Below are 23,824 nucleotides of genomic sequence, written 5' to 3'. Positions count from 1 at the left end.
TTGGGAAGGACTAGGGGGGTGCCCTGATGATTCTTGGGGGCTAGAGGAATGGGGAGACATGTATGCCCATCAGCTGAGATGGCACTCGGAGCAGTCAAAGGGAGTGAGGGCTCCCCACGAGGTCAAGGCCAGCCTGAAGCTAGATGCTGGTGTAGATGGCCCCCTGCCCAAGCCACCTGTGGTTAAACTGACCCTGGCATTGTGGTCAGGGGGAAGTGTATGCCCAGTACATAGTAGGCCTGCACTAAACACTAGTGAAATAAAGGTTGGTTGTCCCCATCGATGAAATGCTTACACATGAACTATATTAGATCCAGAGGTCCACAACCTCCTCTCCATCATCCATTTGCAACCTTGTGCTCTTTCTTAGCAGATTTACAGCCCATGGCATGTAGCAGTGCACAGCGGAGCCACTGGTGGGAGGTCACTGGCCTCTCCCAGGTGTGCTCAGCTGGGAAACAAAAGATGAGACTCCAGGACCTGGCACCACCTGTACAATTAATGACGTGGAGGAGGTAGGTGCTTGTAGCTTGCCCAAACTGCTCAATTGTTCCCTGTTCCAAACTGGTCCTCCAGCGGCCCATCCCATCATCTTCATCCACACTGCAGTCCATTCACATTGCCCCTTCCTCCAGCATATGTCTCATCTGCATCTACTGAAATGTCCAAGTCCTCTACACAGCATCTCATTCCGGCCCACCTTTCCAGCTTTGTCTTCCAAAACAACCCTTTGCATCCACCCCCTCCTGTGTCTCTGTGAAGCCCTCCATGAGCCGACTGCCCAGAACTCACTGCTTCTTCCCCTCTGCTCAGGATGCACTGCTCTCTCCAGTGACTTGGTCCAACCTCTGCCTCCTATGCTGGATGCAAAGGGCCAGGCATGTTACTGAATGAACCCTAACCCTAAGTGAATGAATTCGTTTAAATATCGGCCAAAGAAGGTCTTATTCTCTGGCATCAAGGGATCTGGGGAGCAGGAGGGGGGGTGTGGATCCTAAGGCTGCCTTCATTTCTATGCTGCGTCTCTGGCAATTTTGCTGAGAGTGGAAAGCTGAGGTCACCAAAGGACTAAAGGAACCAGCAGCAGGAATGGTTCTCTCAAGGGACAGTTGGGTGCTCTGAGTTAGCCTCTGTCAAGGCCAAGGACTGGATGATTGGAGAAGGTCCCACCAAGAGCCCAGGAGGGCTTGCTGTGCCGGCAAGTGGCGCTTCTGCCCAGGTCCCAGGCAGGTCAGGAGGGATGGTGGGCCCCCAGTCCCCAGCGTGGGATTTAACACAGATGCAGTTCTGCCTTCTTGGCTAAGGGCTTCCAGAGCTGGGCAGGGGCAGCTGCATTAGGAAAATGCCATGGGTGGTGTGAGCAACGGGAGGGTACACTGACCCAGGCTGGAACCCCCGATAGGGCTGGGCAGAGAGATCTGATCAGAGGGGTTTGCAGTGACTGACCCCTCCAGTTCCTGGCGGTGGGTTGGTCCAGGAAAGAGGGTCTTAGGGGAGGAATGGAATTCTGTAGGTTCAGTTCTGTGGGCGTCTGGAACCCAGCCTGGGATGTTGAAGACTCTGCTGGGAAGGAAGGGAGATAGAGCTAACCCAGCGAAATTGGATGTGCTCAGCGAGGGGCAGGGAGAGAGGAAATGGCAAGTGACATGGATAAGGCCGGCCCGGACCACTGTGCCCGGGAGGGTCAAGAATCACCCGACCAAACATCCTTGGCCTCAAGCCCCTCCCAGCTTTGGGAGTGCGCCCCCAAGCTCTACAAACACACTCCTGGAGGATCCAGGCGCTGGTGTTCTCCAGCTCATGTCAGCCGAGGGCCATGCGCTGAAGGTCTAGCATCTTCGGGGGAGGATTTTGAGTTAAATGTATGCGATGGGCAAGGCAGGGCCCTCCAGGCTCAGGTCACTGACGTCCTTCAGGAGTTCGTGTTCGCCGGCCGTGGCTGCGTTCTGCAGGCGGCGGAGGCGGGCCTGCAGCTCCTCCTGCTCCTTCTTGAGCTCCAGGTAGGAGTGCGAGAAGGTGTGGAAGATGGACGTGGCTGGGAAGGCCATGATGAGGATGCCGCTCAGGATGCTGCTGAGGGCCACCATCTGGCCCGGCACGCTGCTGGGTACCATGTCTCCGTAGCCCACCGTTGTCATGGAGATGACGGCCCACCAATAGGAGGCCGGGATGCTAGTGAACTCCAGGACCTGCCCAGACTCATTCTCAGCCACGTAGACCAGAGGGGAGAAGAGGGTGATGGCCACGCACAGGAAGAGGAGAAGCAGGCCGAACTCTCGCGTGCAGCGGCGCACCGTGAGGCCCAGCGTCTGCAGCCCCAGCGAGTGGCGCGCCAGGCGCATCACGTAGAGGATGCGGAGGGCCCGCAGCACGCGCAGTGCCAGCCCCACCTTCTCCAGGTACGAGCTCCCGCCCGGCCGCTCCCCATCCTCCTGGGGCTCGTCGGACACCGCGAGGGACACGTAGTAAGGGAAGATGGCCAGGATGTCTATGATGTTCAGGGGCCCTTGGAAGAACTGGCACTTGTTCTGGGCCTGGACAAACCGGAGGCAGAACTCGAGGGAAAACCAGGCCACGCAGACGGTCTCCACGATGAAAATGTAGTAGCATTTCTGTGAGCACTCCCCCTGGAGAGGTGAGGAAACGCAGGGTACAGAGACGAAGCACCAGAAATGGCAAGAGAACCATGCTGAAAAGCAATTCTAAAGCTTTGTACCGATATTGAGACTGATTTCATATATACAGATTACATATGTACAGTCTCTACTAAAAATGCTATGCTAACTCTATACTAAATATATTCTCTCTATATTTCATATATTAAATATACTGTTAATATATGAATATGTACTACCACATATTAATATTTAGTAATAATAATGTATTAATATTTAGAATACATGTTATATATGTCATCACATATTGATATACTATATGTGTGCTAAGTCACTTCAGTCATGTCTGACTCTTAGGGACCCTATGGACTATAGCCAACCAGGCTCCTCTGTCCATGGGATTCTCCAGGCAAGAGTACTGGAGTGGGGTGCCATGCCCTCCTCCAGGGATCTTCCTGACCCAGGGATTGAACTCGTGTCTCCTGCGGCTCCTGAATTGCAGGCAGATTCTTTACTACTGAGCCAACTGGGAAGCCCATTATACTATATATTAAACATTTAAATATATATTCTCTATATATTCTTTGTATAGTATATAGTCTCTATATTCTATCTATCCATCTATCATTAATCTATAACTCTATATCAGTGGAGGTCTGTTTTAGACTCTTAGTCATCCGCCAAAACTCCCTTTTTATTGTAGTTCTCAAGTTGCAGCTGGGTGCATGGCCAGTCATCTAGATCAGAAACCACCTGATCTAGCCTCCCCTGCAGCTGCTGCTACTGCTGCTAAGTCACTTCAGTCGTGTCCAACTCTGTGCGACCCCATAGACATCAGCCCACCAGGCTCCCTCGCCCCTGGGACTCTCTAGGCAAGAGTACTGGAGTGGGGTGCCATTGCCTTCTCCACCCCTGCAGCTAAGTGTGGCCAAATGACCAAGCCCCTACCGACAGAATGTAAACAGAGGTGATGCGCCACACCTCCAGCTCCAGGACTTTAGTGGTGGGCGTGAGTTCTTGCACTCTTTCTCCCCTTCCTGTGAGCTGGGACCACCCAGCCGGCCCTGAAACCCAGCTTAGAACCAGCAGACTGAACCAATGCCCCAGGAAGGGTGAGCATCACCGTGGGAAAAACCTGGGTCTCAGAATGAGAGCCGCCTACTCACCTTGGTCCCTCTTTGGGTGGGAGAGAAACCAGCGTCTATTGTGTTGAAGGGCCTCCCTGGTGGCTCAGATGGTAAAGAATCTGCCTGCAATGCGGGATACCTGGGTTCGATCCCTGGGTTGGGAAGATCCTCTGAAGGAAGGCCTGGAAACCTACTCCAGTATTCTTGCCTGGAGAATCCCCATGGACAGAGGAGCCTGGAGGGCTACAGTCCATGGGGTCGCACAGAGTCAGACACGACTGAGCGACTAAGCATGTTGTGCTGAAAACCGTCCTGTCGTGGAGCCTCTTGGTTACAGCAGCCAACTTCTCCTTTACCAACACAAGCAGTTCTGCGTACCAGGCGCTGATCTGGTACTGTCACTTAAGCCCCACAGCGGTGCCATGAGCAGGCTTCACTGACAGTCCAAGAAATGGTTCTGAGCACTGAACTAACTTGCCTGAGCCCACATTCGGAGGAGATGGTCTCCTGGAGACTACAGACTATTTTGTAACTTCTGTGCCCACAATCCCTCATTCATTCATCCAACAAAACACATGGAGGGTGGGCTTCTCTGGTGGCTTAGTGGTGAAGAATCCACCTGCCAATGCAGAGGATGTGGGTTTGATCCCTGGTCTTGGAAGATCCCACATGCTGTGGAGCAACAAAGCCCATTCGCCACAACTGCTGAGCCGGTGCCCTAGACCCTGTGCTCCACAATAAGAGAAGCCACTGCAATGAGAAGTCTGTGCACTGCAACTATGAATAGAGAGTAGCCCCTACTCGCTACAGCTAGAGAAAAGCCCGTGTAGCAATGAAGACCCAGCGCAGCAACAAATAAATAAAATTACTTTAAAAAAAAACCCACATGGAGGGCTCACCTTGCGCCAGGTCCCATGCTAGACTTTGGAGGTAAAGGACCAGAGAAGTAGCTGTGGTTTCTGGGGGCTCAGAGGCTGGGGGTGGGTGGGTGGGGAGGGCAGAGAGGATGCCACCATTCCTAGTACAGCCCTGTGATGCAGATTGCAACTATTTCCTTCCCGAGAGATCCCAGCCAGGTGGGGCATCTGAGGCTTCCTCCCTGTGTCATTCACACCCCTGCCCCTGCCCCCAGCAGAGACTTCCGCTAGCCCTTCTGCCACTCAAAGTGTGTCCTGGGACCAAAAGCATGAGCCTCCCCTGGGACCTGCAGAATCTGCATTTTAACAACAATTTATGCACACAATAAGGTTGGAGAAGCTCTGTTTCTAGTGTAGTGGTTCTCAGCCTTGACTGTGCATGTTAGAATCACCTGGGGGCTTTGAAAAATCCTGATGTCCAGACTGGGACATCTAGGTTTGAGTCTGAGTAGTAGAATTTTCCAGAAGCCCCATCAATGATTCTAATGTGAAGCCAGAGTTGAGAACCTGACTCTAAATGTTACGACTCTATGTATATCATCTATATCTCCCTCTTGGTTTGCATCTACCTCTGCATCATCTCCATCTCTATGTCTAGATCTCTGGCATCTGTATCTATGATGGATGAGGGAAAGAATGATTGAAGCCAGTTGATTGAGTGAATAGCAACACATTGGCAACTGCAGTTTTCTTTGGATTAAAAACCTCTGAGGTGGAAAAAGGAATTATTTCCAGTGCCTGGGCTCACTGCTGCTGCTACTGCTGCTAAATCGCTTCAGTCATGTCTGACTCTGTGTGACCGCATTGACAGCAGCCCACCAGGCTCCCCCGTCCCTGGGATTCTCCAGGCAAGAACACTGGAGTGGGTTGCCATTTCCTTCTCACAGGAATGCTAAATTGAAATATTCTTTTTGTCTGACCTTTGGAGGGAGAAAGGGGCTGGACTGTCCCGATCTCTATTCACCAGTCCTGAGTGGGGCAGCTCTCTCCCCTGCCCTCTCTGATCCAAGAGGTAGGAGTTGGTGGGGGTGCAGTTGAGGGCATGGAGTCCAGAGTGTCTGTGACTCAGGTTCACTTCCACCTACTTAGGCAAATCCTTCATCCCCCCTGGACTGTTGTTCCTCTGCCGTGGGAGAGCTGGGACCAATGGGAATAATGCAGGAGAAGTAGTGAGCAGGCTGCTACTGCTGCAGGTGCACAAAATATTGCAGCTACCTGTGCGGGACAACCCACTGGTCCAGACATAGTCTGCCCGCTCAGTTGAAGGGTAACTATATCTTTTCCTATCCTGAATTCTACAGGAAGTGGAGGAAATTCTCCAGAACACAAGAGGTCTTTGCCATGACTGCCTGGGGTTTGCTTCGGGGTTCTGCAAAGTTCAGGAGTTTTGGATCCCGATTCCCCAGTCCTGCTACGAACTTGCTCTATGACCTTTCGGTGGTCACTGCCCCTTCCTGTGCTTCACCTTCTGATGAAGAGGGTGGGACAGAAGCGGCATTTCTCAAAGCCAATTCATAACCCCTGCGACAGAATCCCCCAGAGTGCTTGTTACAAATGTGGGTTCTGGGGTCCCCATCACAAAATCAAAGCCCGGGAGGGTGGCCCAGGAATCTGCACTTTGGCAAGACCTCCTGTTGACCCAGAGGAACCTGGAAGTTTTTCAGACTCCGGGCCAGATTCTCTCTATAAGGCCCCTTTCATCGCTGACATTCGGGGAGTTTTCCCTTTGGGGTAAGAGCCTCAGTGGCCTGGGAATAATCTCCCCAGACCAGTGACCCTGTAGCTCAGGAAGGTGACTCCTGGGAAGCAGAGAAGGCTCTGTGGGTCCTCCTCCCTCTGCCTCTGGTGCCGGCTTTTGGATATTCCAGGCATGAACCACCCACCTCCCGCCGGCCACCTCCCAGCACTGCAGCAAGTGCTGTGCGGAGTCACCCCTGCATTGCTGCTCAGCTCTGCATCCTAAACCAACCTCCCAGCACTGGTCCTCAGAGAAATGCCCTACGAGCAGCCGGCGCTGGGGTGGTGGGGATTTACGGGGCTCAAGCTGAGAAAATGATTCCCAGCCCAGTCAATATCTGAGGAAAACTAGTAACAGAAGGAAAGGAGGAAGTCACCTTCTCTGAGGAGGTTTTCGGTTGTATTCTTCAGGTAGGATGGACCACTCATCCTGGTTTGCCCAGAACTTTCCAGACTGAGCAACAGAAAGTCCCAGGTCACCAGAAAGTCCCCCCTCAGCCCTGGGCAAACTGGGGTGCTTGGTCACCTTCGTGGGGGCACTTGTTCCTGGTGGGAATGAGGGGTGCTCTGATTCCCTCCCGTGATGAACAGAAACATGAGCAGCCCTGGGAAGGCTGGAGGGGTGAAGGGTATGACGCATGTCACAGGCAGATGTGGGGTGATGTTTCCATCTGGGTGAAGTCCAAGAGCAGGAAAGCTCACGGGAGGTGGACAGAATCACGGAAACAGCAGCCGCCTCTGGATGGGATAGGGAAGACTACAAATGAGCCTGAAAGAGCATCCTGGGGTGATAGGAATATTCCATACCAACCAGGGCTGTGGGTGACACGGGTGTGCCCCATTTGTTACATCGGACAGCTAAGACTTGCGCATTTCAATGTATGTAAATTTCTCCCATAAAACTGTAAAATAACAACAAAACAAATGATCATGATGCTAAATGATTGGAGGTGGGAGGGGCTGGAGAGAGAGAACCCGAGTGGCAGGCTCTCGACAGTCTGGAAGGCTGAGTCATGGGTAGTAATTAGGGGTTCGTTAGATTATTCTATTTACTCTGCAAATGCCCCAAATTTTCCATCATGAAAAGATTTTTTTTTAAAAAATCAGAGTTGGAAATCAAAAGCACAAAGAGATACCACTCCACCCTCACCAGGACGGCTGTGATTATAAGGACAAAAAATAAGTGTCAGGGGATTAATAGGTACAAACTACTAGGTATAAAATAAATAAAATACAAGGATGTGATATACAGTGCAAAGAATACAGCCGGTATTTTATAACAATATCTTTAAATTGAGTATAAGGGACAAAAATGTCGAATCACTCTGTCGTACCCCTAGAACTAATGTACTACAGTAAAGCAGTAATACTTGGATAAAAACAAACAAGTTTTGTTGAGGCTGTGGAGAAATTAGAACCACCCCCCTCAACCCAAACGTTGCTGGCGGGAATATAAAGTGGTATAGCTGTTGTGGAAAACAGGTGGGTGGTCCCTTGAGAACTTAAACATACATTTGCTGTATGACTAAGCAATTTTGCTGCTAAGTGTATACTTCAAGGAACTGAAAATCCACATGCACACAAAAAACTTGTACATGAAGATTTGGAGCAGTGTGATTGATGACAACCCAAAAGTGGAAAGAAACTAGATGCTCAACAACAGTGGAATGAATAAACAAAATATGGTCTGTCCATATGATGGAGTACTATTCAGCCACAGAAATGAAGCGCTGACACGTGCTACAAAGCTGATGAACCTTGATAACCTTATGCTCAATGAAAGAAACCAACATAACAGACCATATATTGTATTATTTTGTATCTATAAAGTGTCATTGGAAGGACTGATGCTGAAACTGAAGCTCCAATACTTTGGTCACCTCGTGTGAAGAACTGACTCATTGGAAAAGACCCTGATTCTGGGAAAGATTGACGGCAGGAGGAGAAGGGGTTGACAGAGGATGAGATGGCTGGATGGCATTACTGACTCGATGGACATGAGTTTGAGCAAGCTCTGGGAGTTGGTGACGGACAGGGAAGCCTGGCATGCTGCAGTCCTTGGGGTCACAAAGAGTTGGACACGACTGAGTGACTGAACTGAATAAGGTGCCCAAAAAAGGCAAATTCATGAAGATAGAAAATACATTCACAGTCACCTGGGGCTGGTGGATAGCAGGGGGCGGGGGGAGATGGGGAGTAGCCAGAAGTATGTGCAAGGTTGCTTTTTAGGGTGATAAAAATGTTCTGGAATTAGTGGGGATGGTTGCACAACTGCATACTAAAAAATCACTGATCTGTGCACCTTAAAAGGATGAACATTAGATGGTACATTATATCACAATAAAAAAGAAACCCGAGTTTGAGTGACCGCATCAGTTCGGGCAAGGTGGAGCAGCTGGCCCACAGTCTTGCCCCGTCCTCCCCCAAAGCTCTGGAGCAGAGCCGCTCTGAAGGGCTCTGGGGTCAGGGGGCGGACCGGGCTTTCTGAGGGACCATCTGGACAGGCTGTCCGGCAGACGGCTGCAGGTACAGCCAGGGCCAGTTCTAGAAGTTCCATCTGGGGGGGACTCGGGGCCAGAGTCTTGACCTTGGAGCCTCCCTTGCACCCTTTGTGTCTCTCACAGCAACCCCTGCCAGCTCCCCTTTGGGAACGCAGCCAGTCTGACCCTTTCAGCTCAGTGCTGGCCTCACGGCTCCATTCAGCATTTCCACCTCCCTCCCTTTCCTTCCTCCTGGCCATGAATTCCATCATCTGTGCCTCTGGTCCTAGTCTCTGGGTGCTGGCGGTGCTGACTCATGCCTTGCCCCGAGAGCCAAGTCTCTCTCGGCCACCCTCCTCTCCTTTGGGCCTCTTCCATGGTCCTCTCCCTCCCCACCTTGAACCCAAACCCTGAGAGCTCTGAGGACGGTGTGGAGCAAGCAGGGGCGGGTTAGGAATTGAACCCCCCAGACACCAGGGGAGCGTGGTGAGGCGGAAGGGACAGCATGAAGTATGTGTACTCAGCAGAAGGGGGGGCCCCGTCCAGGAAATGGGGATTGGTGCTGTTGGCTGGGATATTAGGGAGACTCAGCTGGGGGCGAGGAACACCCTAACTCCCCAAGCCAAGTTAAGAAGACTTTTCTAAAGCCATCGCCAAACGTCACTGAACACAGAGAAGCCACAGAGAGCGGGCAGTACTATGCGGAGCTGGTTCAGGGTCCAAGAAAGGACCACGGAGGAGGAGATGCTGGCTCCAGCCGGAGGCTTTTTAACCAAGGTGGGGGAGGGGTGACTGCAGCCCAAAAGGTGAGTTGCAACCACAGTAGAAGAGAATTCTTCCATCAGGGGACCTCAGGGGATCCACCTGATCTTTAAAAATCTCTATGCCTTCCTTCCCAGTCCCCGTGAGACTGGGGGCACAGCACAGGCCAGGAGGGGGTGGGAGACGCAGAGTCCGGCGGTCCTGCCCTCAGCCCCCTGCTGGCTCCGCCCCCAGCCGGTTCGCTTTGCAGGGCGGCTATCCAGAGTGTGTCCCTTCTCAAGGTCCCCGAAGTCCCAAGCATGCCTCTGGGCGGAAGTGGAAGCTAAAATGAGGGCAGGGGGTGGGATGGGGGGGGGGGGGTTGATGTGAGAGCACATGCCTGTGCTTATCCCCTGAGGTCCTGAGAGCCGGGAGAGAGCTTGAGGAGCACAGCAGATGCGCACGTGGGAGGGGCATGAGCGAGTCCCCGAGGTGGGGGAGAGCAGCCAGCGCTGCCTCTGTGCCCACACAGGAGAACTAGACCATACGTCCTAGGGCTCTGTCTGAGCAGGGGTGCCACTATCCTCATTTGCAGGTGAGGAGATAGAGGCACAGAGACAGAGGGACTTGTCCAAGGGCAGAGCCAGGTCGCAGCAAGGAGGGAGGAAGGGGTCAGGATAAATGAACAAGAGTTCAGCTGTAGCTGCCCAGTGACCCCCAGCTTCCTCCAGAGGGAGGACAAGGCGATCTGACCAGCAGAGACGCTGGGCAGGGGCTACTCGTACAGGGCACTAGGGCTGAATGGCAGGGTTGACGACCGTGGCAGAGGACTCAGGCAGAGGGAAGCAAAGAATCTGAGGAACTATCATTGGACAGATGGACAAACACACTGTGACATTTACAGACAGTGGAATATTATGCAGCCCTTAAAAGGAGTGTAGTACTGACATAGGCTACAACACAGATGAACCTTGAACACATTATATGGAGTGAATGAAGCCAGAAACAAAAGGGCCACATATTGTATGATTCCATTATAAGAAGTGTCTAGAACAGCAAAATCCACGGAGATGGAAAGCAGCCTGGTGGTTGCCAGTGGCTGTGGGTGGAGGTGGGGAGCGGCTGCCTGAATGGCCCAGGTTTTTCTCTTAGAAATATACTGGAACTTAAAAGGAATTAAAATATATATATATTGGAATTTGATAGAGGTGTTGGCTACACAGCATTATGAATTTTGCTAAATGCCACTGAATTGTTCACTTTAAGATGGTTAATTTTACGTTATGTGAACTTTAAAAATGGAGCTGGGATGTTCAGAATACAAGCTCCAGGAAAGTGAGGAATTTGTCTGATCTGCAGCATCTAGACGAGTGGATTTAGTTGGCACTCAGTGACTATTGATGAATTAATAAAAGGATAAATGTGATGACTTCCTGTTAAGTAGCACCTGATAAGTGAATAATGATGATGACTAATATTTTTGAGCCCTTCTTATGAGTTGGTATTGTTCCAATCATGTTACACAAATATTAATCTTTTAATTCTCACCATAATCCCCTGAGGAAAGGGCTAACAGCATCCCCATTTTACAGATAAGAAAACTGAGGCTCAATCCATGGCTGATTCATATCAATGTATGACAAAACCCACTGGAAAAAAAAAATAAATAAAATAAAATAAAAAAAAACAAAAAAACAAAAAAAATAAAGTAAACCTCAAGAAAAAAAAAAAAAAAAAGAAAACTGAGGCTCAAAAAGGTAAGTGAGTTTCTGGAGATCACTGAGCTCATGAGGGATGAAACCAAGATTCAAACCCAGGAGGATTAGAAGAAGGTTCTGTCATGAGGGGTCAGGTTTTGGAGCCAGGCGGAGGTGAGCTCAAATCCTGACTGTGCCACTTTCTTACTTCGGGCTTAGGAAAGTGACAAAACTTCCCTGAGCCTCAGTTTCCTTACCTGCAAAATGGTCGTAGCTACAGCATCCATTTCCTAAAGCTGTTACAAGGATTAAGTCCATCCTGTCCAATGCCAGCATCCTGAAGGGCACTTAATAAGCATCAGTTCTCTCATTCCTTTGGGGCTGAGCTCCACCAGGGAACCCAGAGAAGTCCAAATGCTTCCGGAGGGGCTTTAGGTACTTGGCTTGGTCATTCCTGTCCATCTACTTCCTCCCTCTTCCATTTTAATTTGCAATCTTGGGCACAGACCTTGCTCCTCAACTGCCAAGTTTACTTAAGGGATATTGCTGTAAGAAGCTAGAAGAAAAAGGGAAGGAAAGTGCTTTCTTTGCATGAGTGCTGATTCTCCATCCCAGGGTGACACCTTCTCTATGTTTGATGGATGAGTTCTGTGGGTCATGTCCCCTTGGGACAACGACTCGGGCCCCCACACCTCCTGGGCACTGTCTGTCCCCAGAAGCAGCTGCCCAGCTTTGCAGCCGGGGCTGAATCGCTGCTTTCAGACTGATGTCCCAGCAGCCAAATACGAAATACCAGGCATGTGTGGCCGAGAAAGAACATCATCTTTTTATGTAAATATAAGGGCATGGTTTGAAAGAACAGAGCCCGCCTGGTCCTCAGCCTCCAGGCTCTCTGAATTACCATCAGAACAGGGACATAGACACACTTTTTTGTTTTTGTTTTTGAGGGCAGGGCCTCACGGCCCCTCTCTAGGCAGAGCACCCAGGGGTGGCTTCCCAGGTGCACGGAGCTTGCGACTGGACTGGGGACACCACCTCTCTCACTCCCCGCTAGAAACGGCTTCTACAGGATTCTCACTCACCTCTAATTGAATTTTCCAGGTCCCTGTCACACCAATCTGGGTTCATACCCTGGGTAATTTTAAAAGCATTAGGCTTTGTAAAGAGCTTGTCTCTCTGCACAGTCTAAATCCTGGCTCCCTGAAAATCCCTAAGAGGAACAGGCTTGTGAAAAATCCAGGGGTCCTTCTTCAGCAACTAGGATCCAGGGCACCCTTGGAGCACAGGAGACTGAGGCTCCTTACTTTGTCCTAATCTTTTGACTGCAGTGTCCACACATAAATATTTCAGTGAACAAGCAAATTCTTAAATCACATAATTTTGTGCTAAAGAACGAAAAAAAAAAAAAAAAGTCCACGATTAGAGCTACAGTTCTCTCTATGGGGAAAAAAGCTGTCTGAAAGTCAAAACATTTTGGTTGGTTTGCTTTATGACAAAACATGTATAGATTGGGCAAGATATTTTAATATCTTATTCAACAAATATTTATTGAGAGCCTACTTGGTGTGAAGCACTGACTGGTTCTCCATCTAAGTCTTCTCTATATGGAAACTTCTCTGATCATCCCTGAAATACATGTTTAAGGGATGAGAACTTAGGTCACCTGACACTGGCTATAAACCATCCACAGCCTGCATAACCTTATGTATATGTTTAAATGATCGGCTCGCTCTCTCTGCTGTAATGTAAGCTCCATGAGTCAGATGATGGGGAGCCATGGAGGATTACAGAGCAACCTTTTAACTTAGGAAACAGTCCAATTCTCAGTTTGAAGAATAACCTCTCCAATAACCTTCCCAATAAAATGCTAGGTCTTTAACTCACGTTTCAGACCATCTGACCCCTTGGGGTATGTGATGGGGGTCGGGGGGAGGGTTATCTCACAGCTTCCTGGAAAGACAGGACCTGCTAAGTCACTTCAGTCGTGTCCAACTCTCTGTGACCCCATGGACTGTAGCCCACCAGGCTCCTCTGTCCGTGGGATTCTCCAGGTGAGCATACTGGAGTGGGTAGCCATGCCCTCCTCCAGGCAATCTTCCCAATCCAGGGATTGAACCCACATCTCTCATAGTTCCTGCGGTGGCAGACAGTACCTTACCACTCAGTTCTTTATCAGTGAGCTACCAGGGAGGGCAGGAGTGGGCAAGCAGATGTTTCTGCTCCGGCCTCCTGGGGCAGGGACACTTCTGGATCGACCCTTCCATGAGTTCCCTGGAAGGAGGGCCTGACTGGGAGGGTCAGGAACGAGGGCTGAGGCTCTCTTCTGTCATCAGCATCTTCGCTAGATTACTCCCAAGAAGCTAAGTGCCCTGAGCCTCAGTTTACAGAGCTGAGATGCCCATGAGAAAGTTGGCTAAGGAGGTAAGGAATCTGGACCTGGTCGAGAACTCAGCACAGAATAGCTGCTCAGTTAACACACGAGGGGAGCACTGAGCGCGTGAGCCTTCACAGTGACGTCAGGTGTCTCATGGAGGAGGAAACTGAGGCTCAGAGAGGTTGGCGTGAATCACTCAGCTCACAGAGCTAGGAGAGGCAGGGCTGGGTGAGCTCAGTCCATTAAGACCACAATGTCCAGCGTTTGCTCTCAGAGGCGGGGGCCCCTCCTGACTTTCATGGGTCCCCTTCATGTGTTTCTTTCTCAGAAACCAAAAAATGTATAAAATATCTTTTACAACTGCCTTGGTCTGAAACTGAACACAATCCACACGGGATCATATTCATTTCTGGCCTTCTTGTCTGAAAAGACATGAAAACGTTCTCGTGGGCCCCCAGTCCCACGGCCCCGGGCACCCGCGCCTGACGGAGCGATGGACCACTCACCTTGTCCTCCTCCGCCCTCAGGTCGGGCATGGTGCTGACGCACAGGCTGACCGCCGTGGTGGCCACGAAGAGGATGGACAGACAAGCGAAGACCTTCCCGGGGAGCCCAGACTGCGGGTTCTCCACCGTCTCGCGCAGCCGGCTCCTGAAGAGCCCCCAGCGGGACGCGTGCACGGCGGGCCGCCCGGCCTCCCGCTGCCGCTGCAGGGCCTCCTCGCGGCGCAGCTCGGCCAGCTCGGCCCGCTTCCGCAGCAGCGTCCGTAGGCAGCACTTCTCCAGGCTGGCTTCTGCGATGCCCCAGTAGGTCAGCTCCTCCTGGAAGGACAGCACGCACATCTCCCGCAGGAGGACCAGCTTGCCGGCCGCCAGGAAGCTCACAATCACCCCGAAAGCGCTGGGGCTCCGGTCGAAGAAGAACTCCTGGTTGTCCTCGTCGTAGTCGTCGCAGAGCTGCGCTATCTCCTCGTGGCTCCGGCAGAAGCGGAGTTTGCTCAGGCGGCTCAGCGGGAACTCGTCCAGCGTGCTCCACGGAAGCAGGTACCGCCGGCCCCCCACGTTGACCAGCATCTCCTTCTTCAGGTCCGCCGTCCGGGAGGCGTCCAGCGCGCCCACCTTCCGGGCCCTGCGGTAGTAAATGCCCTTGATGGACGGCGGCTCCACGGGGCCCGACAAGAAGGGACTCAAAGGGCTGCAGGGGCGGAAGGGATGGTGTCCGGCATGCAGGCCCCTGTCTCGGGAAGGCATGGATATTGCGGAAGTCGTCCTGGAGCCCGAAGGACAAGAGCAAGAGAAGGGAGGAACCATCAGTCTCAGGGCAGAGTCCTAGACCACATCGCCTCATGTCTGCTTTCCCTCACCTGCACCCTTTATCCTTTTAATCTTTCATCCAACACAGATTTACTGAGTACCTACTACGCACCTGGGATCTATCAGTGAATGAAAGGACATGATGACATCCCTTCTCTGATGGAGCATTTATTTATATCTCAGAAGAATCTCCCTGGAACAGGCATTAGGTGGACTGGGACTCGGGAAGCGCGGTCCCGAGCTGGACAAGTCAGAGCTGTGTCACTTCCAGACTGTGTGATCTTGGGCCTGTAGCTTAACCTCTCTGATCTCAGCATCCTTATGCCAATGACAAGACTCCTCCCAACCTTGCAAAGTACAGTTATTGAAAATAGAGCTTAAGAGTGTAAAAGTTTCTCAAGTTCATTGCTGGGTTGTAATCCCTTACAGACTGCCACCCCAGCTGGGTTTCTCAGCCTCGTTGAATCCTTTGCTTCACTTGCTCAGCTGGGGCAGTTTGGGTGCCCACCTCACTGGGTACAGTGAGGGTTACATGCAATAATACATGTGAAAAAAAAATACATGTGAGGTGTATATTAAGCACCCTTCTAGACGATTCTGACATGCCAGGCACTGATCCACATGCCCCTCCTATGTTAAGTCATCTCAACAACCCCCTGAGGTAGACATTAATATCTCCATTTTACAGATGATGAAACTGAGGCCCAGAAAAGTTAAGTAACGAGGAACTGTGCTTGGCACAGCATCTTCCAGGAGAAGCTCCACAACCTTTGCCTCAGTCCTCTTTCTTGCTTTCCCACTTAGAGGACTTTGCTATCAATGACAGTGCTCCTCTGTGTTCATGGACTACTTGTCTCAGCCACCTTGCTGTGTGACCTTGCATCAGTTACTCCCCCTCTCTGGGCTTTGGTCTTGTCATCTGTGAAATGAAGGCGCCTCTAATGCTCTATCCGTTTCAGACCTATTTGGGATGCTTGACTTAGAGGAAGGGTTTCAGGTTTAGCCCATGCATTAAAGAAAGTCATCGCCACAATATTTCTCATCCTCTGCCTCCCACAACTGTTTTCTGTGCTATTCATTCTAGCCAGAGCTGCTTCCGAAGCACCTATAACCTTACATTCCAAGATGCACTCCAATCAAGAGGAAAACTCAGAGACTGAATGGAAATAAAAGTTGTCTCAGTTTCAGAGCCAGTGGATTCCAGCAGGCAGCGAAGAGTTGAATCACAGCCTATGCATTTCACACTTGCTCAGCACACAATGGTCTGTTATTCTGCGTGTATTACTTCATTTACAATGTACGGCCAGAAAATGATGAGCAGCCTGCAGAGAAAAGAGTATTTTGAAATCAAGGGAGCCTTCCCAAGCGTTCTTGTTTTTCTAGTGAAAAAGCCAGACCCAGAGAGCTGAAGTGACTCGTCCAAGGTCACACGGTGAGTCCCAGTGCAACCAGGGACTCTGTCTCCCAGTAGGGTCTCTTTCTAGAACCCCCCAAACTTTCCTTTCTTCATTCATTGCACAAACCTAACTTTGTAACCCACTGCCCCCCAGGAAGAGCCGGCACACAAACCTCCTTCCAGAGCGTGGGAAAGGTATTCACTCAAAACAGCGCTTTGGAAGGGATGTTTAAGAGCATCCTGTATACCCCCCACCCCCGCAGCAAATACTAACTTCGTCCCCTGAAGTTTAACTCACCCTCCTGTCTCAGGGAGCCCAATTCCAGCTGTCTTTCTGCCGGGCAAGGCAAGAGGAGCCCATGTCTCGATGCCCAGGGAAGAGATGGGTTTGTGTTGAAGATGAAGGGGAAGAAAAGAAAAATCCCAAACACAGCAGTTTCTGGCTGAGTTAGTTTTCAACCTTTCTTCCCTCGCCTCCTTCAGAAACCAGAAGTCCATTCATTCTGCATTTCTCTCTCCAGCAGCTGCAGAAAAGCCCAAGAGGAGTGGGGTGGGTTGTTGTTGTTGTTGTTTTTTGAAAGGACCTAGAAGCCCCTTTCCCCGCTAGAGGTGAGGGTCTGAGGGGTTCGTGGTGGGAGGGAGCCAGGCCAGCTGTCCTGCTTCAGCGGCAGGCTCTGTACTGAGTCCCACGGGGACAGCCAGTGTGGTCCTGCAAGAGAAGGGGGGGGGGCGGGAATGGGAAGGGCTTAGAAATAATCTCTCCATCAGCCAGGCAGCAGGCAGGAACAGCAGCCGCTGCTCTGCCAACCGCCTGGAAGGCAAGGAGAGCTGTCCTCCCTCCCCTCCAAGGAGGAACAGAACTCGGAAGGAGTGGAGGGCAACCTGGGGCTGGGGCATCTGCCTTTATCTGTCCCCGGCATCCTGAGGCTCCTGGGGATGTGTTGATGATGGGGAGGAGCTCAGGGAGAGGCTGCAAGAGGAACTTTTTCTGCTTTTAACCAGCCCAGACCTCGGACAGGTTCTGAGAAACCCAGCATCTGAGCACTGGGTGGGAGTCCTGGAGGCTGCGTGATGGGTCAGGGCCGGGCGTGAGCTCGGAGTCACACATACCTGGCTCCCTGGCTCCCGTGTGAGTGGCTGGGTGACCTTGGGCAGGCGAGAGTCAGTTTCCTTATCTGTAAAAAAATATGTGAAGGAGAGGGGGTTTGGGGAGAATCTGGCCAGAAGGCACATGGCAGGTTCCTTCTGTGGGTTTGGCTGCACACTCAGGGGAAAGAGGAAGAGGCTCAGTTCTAGGGCCTGTGTCCTGGTTTCAACTCTGCGCTACCTTGCTGTGTGTCCTTGGTCGGTGACTTCACCTCTCTGGGCCTCAGTTTTCTCACTGGTCAAATGAGGACAGTCGAAATGGTGACGGCTAAAATTGCAACAGCATTTTCTCATGTAGGCGGTCAGTGTACACTGGCTCGTCTTAATTTTCTTAAGAGGTTCTGAGGCCCGGTCTCTTGGCTTCCAGAGGGGAGTTGTTATTATCGGCTCCATTCTGCAGATGACGCCCGGAGGTGCAAGGACGAGGCTTGCTCAAGGTCACTTGCTGGCTGGAATGTGCACTGAACAGAGACTTTGAGTTCTGTGCAAGGATCTGGGAGTGAGGAAGTCCAAGCTGGAGCCTTCCGAAGCTACCTGGAGGGGGTGGCAGGGGCAGAATGGGGACTCCGGGGGCTCTCTGTGGTCCGGGCAGTGGAGGAATCCATGCAGGAGCAGAGGAGCTGATGAGATGGAGGCAGGGTAGCAGTTTTCAAATGGTATTGCCCAAAATCCAAGGGTTCTACACAAAAGACTGGAATTGGGTGAGTGACGAAGGGCAGGGCGGGGGCGAGACCCTGCCTCACCATGGCAACTTCAGTTGGATCGGTTTCCCACAGTGAGTCTGTGTAACCCAAATCAATACTCTGGCCCCACCAGGCCCAGTCCCCACACTCGGCCCAATCCGAGACCCCAGGGTGCCCTTCAGTGACGGAGATGCCCCTCCCCTTCCCCTGACCCTCTCCACCCCGGTTCTCTCAGACCCCACGGCTGCTCCAGCGCCTCTGTTAGACCAGACTCCAAAACCATCTTCCCAGCTTCTGCTGGCTTTTGCCCCTCCTCTTTCTCTGTCTCCCCACCTCCCCCAGCTCATTACTACTCATCTTGATTTAACATCTCTGCCCAAATCTCCCCCAACCTGTTCCCCTACCTCTCAGTTCTCTTTGGATCTGAAGTGCATGCGTTCCAGTCAAGAATTTACCACTTCTGGGACCTTCCTGGTGGTCCAGTGGTTAAGAGCCTCTGCTTTCAAAGCAGGGGGTGTGGATTCAATCCATGGTCAGTGAACTAAGATCCCACATGCTGTGTGGTGTGGCCAAATTTTTTTTTTAGTTAAGAAAAAGAATTTACCACTTCCCTGCTGGGTGACCTTCAGCAAGTTTCTTAACCTCTCTGTGCCTCTATTCCCTCACCTGTGAAATAAAGATGACAGCACCTACTTATTGGTTTGTTATGAGTATTGGACAAGTCCGTTTATGTTTACAAGGCAGAGCACGAAGAAGAAGAGTGTCTGGGACCAAGCAAGTCCATTTAAGTGCTTGCTGTTATTATGATTATTACCTTAACAGGTCACCTGCGAGAGACCCCAAAAGGGCGGAAAGAGCCTGAGCTCTCCAGGCCGGCCAGTGGCAGGCCAGCGCTCTTGCCACAGCCCCAGTGCTGTCTCAGCACTGTCTTTTTGTCCAGGCCATCGGGCCTTTGACTTTAGCCTGGTGTCCTGGCCCGGGGCATGCCCCGAGTTTTTCCACAGGACTTGGTAAAGTCCTGATCCCCATTTAACTTAATGCCACTGCCTTCCTGCCCACAGTATTCCCTCCTGTTGTGCATACTTGACCTCAGCTACCCAGGGAGTGTAGCCCAGCCCCCGTTCCATCCCTTTCCAACCTCCAGGGAATCTTGGATACAGGACAGCCTATGCCTGCCCATCCTTGCTGTCTTCTGAACGACTGCCACCTGTCATATTTTTGTGATGAAGGGATGGCCTGTGACCACGCCTGAGTCTCCTAGGGCTGCTGGAAGGAAACACACAGATGTAGTAGCTTAAAAGAATGCAACTGTGTTGTCATGTAGCTCTGGAGGCCAGAAGTGCCAAATGGATGTTAGGGGCTAACATCAATGCGTTGTCAGAGCTATGTTCCTGCTGGAGTTTCTAGCGGAGAGTCTGTTTCCGGTCCTGGGGGCAACCCACATTCCTTGGCTGGTGGCTGCATTACTCTGACCTCTGCTTCTGTCCCCCTTCCCTAAGCCCCCTGCTTCCCTCTTATAAGGACCCTCATGATTACCTCGAGCCTGCTGGATAATCCAGGATAATCTTTGGATTTTAAGATCCTTAACTCAATCGTATCTACAGAGTTCTTCTTGCCACGTCTGTAACATATTTGCAGGTCCCAGGGATTAAGATGTAGATATCTTTAAGCCCAGTGAGACCCATTTTGGACTTTTGACCTCCAGCACCGTGACATAATAAATGTGTGCCGTTTCAAGCTGCCAATTTTGTGGCATTTATTACAGGAACAACAGCAAACTAATACAAACCCTAACTCGGGGAGGGGCAGGCAGGTAACAAACCAGGCATCAGAGATACTTATAATTTGTTGAGGAAAACGTCCTTTCTTGTCCACACAGCCAGGCCTGCCAGTACCTGCTTCCAGAAGTTAAGATCCATCCATCCATGTAACATACGCTTACCGAGATCTACTCTGCCACAGTGGTTGCTCACTTGCTGTGTGATTTTGGGCAAATTGTTTTCCCTCTCTGTGCCTCGGGAAAAATTGGGTAATGATAGTCCTTACCTCACAGTGTGATTATGAGGTGTGAATGAGTAAATGCATGGGAAGTGCTGACTTCAGAGCCTGGCATATGGTAAGTGCTCAATGAGAAATTATTATTTTCATCATCTCCGTTATCTGTAATTACAGGAGCTCAAGTCTCCTGATAACAGAGCATGAGAAGAGCAGATCCCAGGATGTTGAGAGTGAGCAGAGGAGGCAAATAAATGGTGGTGGGCTGTTAAATGATAATAACTGACTTCCTGGTGGGGGTGGGCAGAAATGCTGGTTGGTAGCATTTGCCTATTATTGTGGTGTCAATACTCCTGTCACGGGACCTCATGCTGAGAACAGAACATCTTGGCTCTTCTAAGCCTGTGCCGCTTTGCCCTGTGCATCATAGTTTACCAGGTGGCCAGGGACTCGCTCCCCAAGCAGGACCCCCCGGTAAGCCTTGATGGGCAGGTGGTGAGTTCATGATGCAAGAGAGTAGACAGGCAGGTGGGAATAAAAAATGATGAGATTCTCTACCTTGCCGAGGGCTACAGACGTTTCCCTGACCTGGGGGAGCCATTGGCGATGAAAGGCGCGGTTCTCCACACTGGAATGTTTTAGCATCACTCTGGTGAGGTTGTAAAAACTCCAGTGACTGGGCCACGTCAGTGAAATCAGAACTTACAGGTTTATGCACGTTTTTCAGAGCCCACAGTAGCTCACTCAGATGCTTCTGGAGGCAGTGTAAACTGACCCTTTCGTGTCTTTTGTTTCATTTTGGTTTTGACTGGCTTGCTGGATATTAGCTCCCCGACCAGGGATGGAACTCATACTGCCCGTCAGTGAAAGGGTGGAGTCCTGACCACTGGATCACCAGGGAATTCTCCTCATATGACCCTTTCAAAAGGCAAGTTGGGACTATTAACCAAAATAAGAAATTTGAATGCCCTCTTGCCCCCAGTCATATGTCTAAGAATTTATTCTGCAGATATACTTGCACATGTCTGCAAAGACAGTATAATCACAGCATAGTCTGTGATTGCAGCAGACTGGAAATGACTGAAATATTCCTCATTAGGGTGTTGGTTAATAAATGGTGGTCATAAAGGCAAGAAAAAACTCCATCTGTTAGAAAGAAGCAGAATCTATACATACTGACATGGAACGGCCAGCAAGACGGGTAAAGTGCAGGGTGCAGAACAGATCATTCTCAAAGCACTAGTTTGAAGTAGACAAGAGGTGTTTGTATGTGTGTGTGTAGAATAGAAAATGGGTAAAACTTAGAAATTGGGGTTGCCTCTGGGACAGATTGAGAGCAGGAGAGAAGGGGGCGACAGAGGATGAGATGACTGGATGGCATCACCGACTCAATGGACGTGAGTTTGAGCAAACTCAGGGAGACAGTGAAGGACAGGGGAGCCTGGCATGCTGCAGTCCATGGGGTGGCACAGAGTCAGACATGACTGAGTGACTCAACAACTGAGGAGGGAACCCCAGGGTTTGGGGAAGGAGTGAAATAGAGGGGAAATTTCCTTTTCTCTATATCATTTTGTACTGTTTGATTTTTGAAAACCATGGATGTATATTGATTCAAAAAAACTTCTTCTTAAATTAAAGTAATAGGCATCTTGGTGCCAGCGGGAGGAGGAGCCATCTGGGGAGAGATCATTTATCAGCAGCCCCAACCCCCACCACTGGAGTGACCGGATCAAGGTCTTTATGCCCCTGGGGCCATTCAGCATGACCTCATTGGGGAAACTGAGGCAGCCAAGTAATCTTTATTAAGGACTTGAAGTAAAAGCACACTCAGATCATTTCCCACGTTCTGAGAGTCCCAAGGTCAAGGTGCCTCCAGAAGCCAAGAGGGACGGCATGAGGCAGGTTGGGTGAGGACTGGGGGGGAACCAAAACACCAGTCACAGACGTGGAATGCAGGTCCCATATTGTGGAATCTTTGCACTTTGAAGGGAGAGCTGTAACCCTGATTTTTATGCTAACTCTCTCATGTTCTGAATGTTGCCAACTCATGAGAAATTTATACAGTGCCAGCATATCAGATATGTGCATATCTGCTGACCCGGCAATTCCGCTCCTAGGTGTATGCCCATGAGGGCCGTGCACATATGCTCCCCAGAAGGCATGGGTTAGGAGGCTTGTCAGAGCGCTGCTGTAACAGCGGCAAATTGCAACCCGCACTAACAGGAGAGTGTGTAAACAAACCACGTGTGTTCCCACAGTGAAATACCACAGGGCAACAAGGATGCACACACCACAACCATCTGCAACAACACGGAAGAGTCTCACAGCCATTATGTTGAGTGAATGGAGCCAGACACAAATGAGCAGATACAGTGAGAATCAAAAGCAAGCAAGACTAACCCACAGTAATAAAAGTCTGGAAAATGATTGCCTTTGGGGGTACATAGCAGGTTCTGGGGGCTGATCACAGTGCGTTAAACCCATGCAAGTAATGTGTGTACTTTAGTATGTATGTTGTGTTTAATTTTTAGAAGTGTTTTTTAAAAAAAAAAAAAATACCACAAAGGGCCAAATAAGACATGTCAGTGGGCTGGATTCAACCCTGGGCTCCCAGTTAGGACCAGACTGTCACAGCAAATGGCTTTGGAGCGGCCAGGTTTTCAAAGCCACTCTAGCCACAGAACCTGTTTTTTGTAAGTCACCCCTGAAGCCTGCAGTTACACCCAGGTCTGTTTCTTCTTCAACCAGCCTCCCTCCCATCCTCATGGAATTCTGAGGAAAACTAGAGAAAACTCAGCAGGGAAGGCTTACCTTTTCCCTTCTACCTTCCTTTTCTGGAAGGAAGAAGAAGATTGGACCAGTGACAGCTGCTTCAGCTTTCTTTTTAAAAAGATGGCTCAAGATGTAATTATCCCCAGTGAAAGATGCAAGCTCTTCTGGAAATGAGTCTGTCCTCAGGCAGTTTGCTGAAGTTGTGGGGACAGTTTCTGCTACAAAGGAAGCGTGTGCCATTGCTTCTGAATGCCAGGCAGCTGAGTCCTTTCACTTGGAGGAGAAATTGCTGCCCCTCCCCCACCAAGCAGACAAGATATTTTATATATTTTGATTGGGAGATTACAGAACAGAACACCTGCTGGGGTCTCAGCTCCCTCCACCCTCCAGGTGCTTCTAACTTCTTATTAAAGTGATCAGGTCAGCTGTTGTGTAGACTGTTTGCTTCTCTTTCTAGATTTACCACATGGTTGCCAAGTGTCCCTCTCCTCCCACTCTTTCTGGAAATTAGGTCTAAAGGATTGGTAACACTTGGGTGAAATAGTTTGGGCAAAAATGCTTCCTAAGTGGGGACCTGGGAGCTTCAGATGCTTGGTGCACCACCAGGGATGATGCCAGTAAGTGGGGTGTGTGGTCAGCACAGCCAGACAGCCAGAGCAGGCTAGAAAGGGAAACAGGAGTCAGAGAGAACATGGCTTTGAATGCTGGGTCAGCACTTGGATCTTAATCAAAAGGCCTTCCAGTCATTAAAAAAAACTCAGGAAGAATATGACCAGATCTGACCTGGGGAAGATATGTCTGGGGAAGGATGCAAAGACCAGATGAAGAAAA

The 23,824-nt window shown here is 50.6% G+C and overlaps 1 protein-coding gene across 2 annotated transcripts; it reads right to left on the bottom strand.

Moving 5' to 3' along the window:
• On the bottom strand, positions 1-23,122 carry KCNG4 (potassium voltage-gated channel modifier subfamily G member 4). Of its 2 annotated transcripts, XM_043436652.1 has the most exons (6): positions 23,033-23,122; positions 17,508-17,572; positions 16,696-17,106; positions 16,119-16,323; positions 14,195-14,957; positions 1-2,627 (listed from the first exon to the last, which is right to left on the bottom strand). In XM_043436652.1, coding segments are annotated over exons 4-6 (1,536 nt in total). In that variant the 5' UTR covers positions 16,121-16,323; positions 16,696-17,106; positions 17,508-17,572; positions 23,033-23,122; the 3' UTR covers positions 1-1,856. The 2 variants fall into 2 exon arrangements, with proteins under 2 accessions (XP_043292587.1, XP_043292586.1); XM_043436651.1 differs by lacking the exons at positions 16,119-16,323; positions 16,696-17,106; positions 17,508-17,572; positions 23,033-23,122 and having other exon boundaries at positions 14,195-15,595.
• Positions 23,123-23,824: the final 702 nt, after the last annotated feature.

The sequence above is a fragment of the Cervus canadensis genome, chromosome 18, assembly GCF_019320065.1.
Source record: "Cervus canadensis isolate Bull #8, Minnesota chromosome 18, ASM1932006v1, whole genome shotgun sequence".
In the NCBI taxonomy this organism is placed as follows: domain Eukaryota; kingdom Metazoa; phylum Chordata; class Mammalia; order Artiodactyla; family Cervidae; genus Cervus; species Cervus canadensis.
The sequence above is the reverse complement of the archived record's forward strand: the minus strand, read 5'-3'. Positions and strand labels throughout refer to the sequence as shown.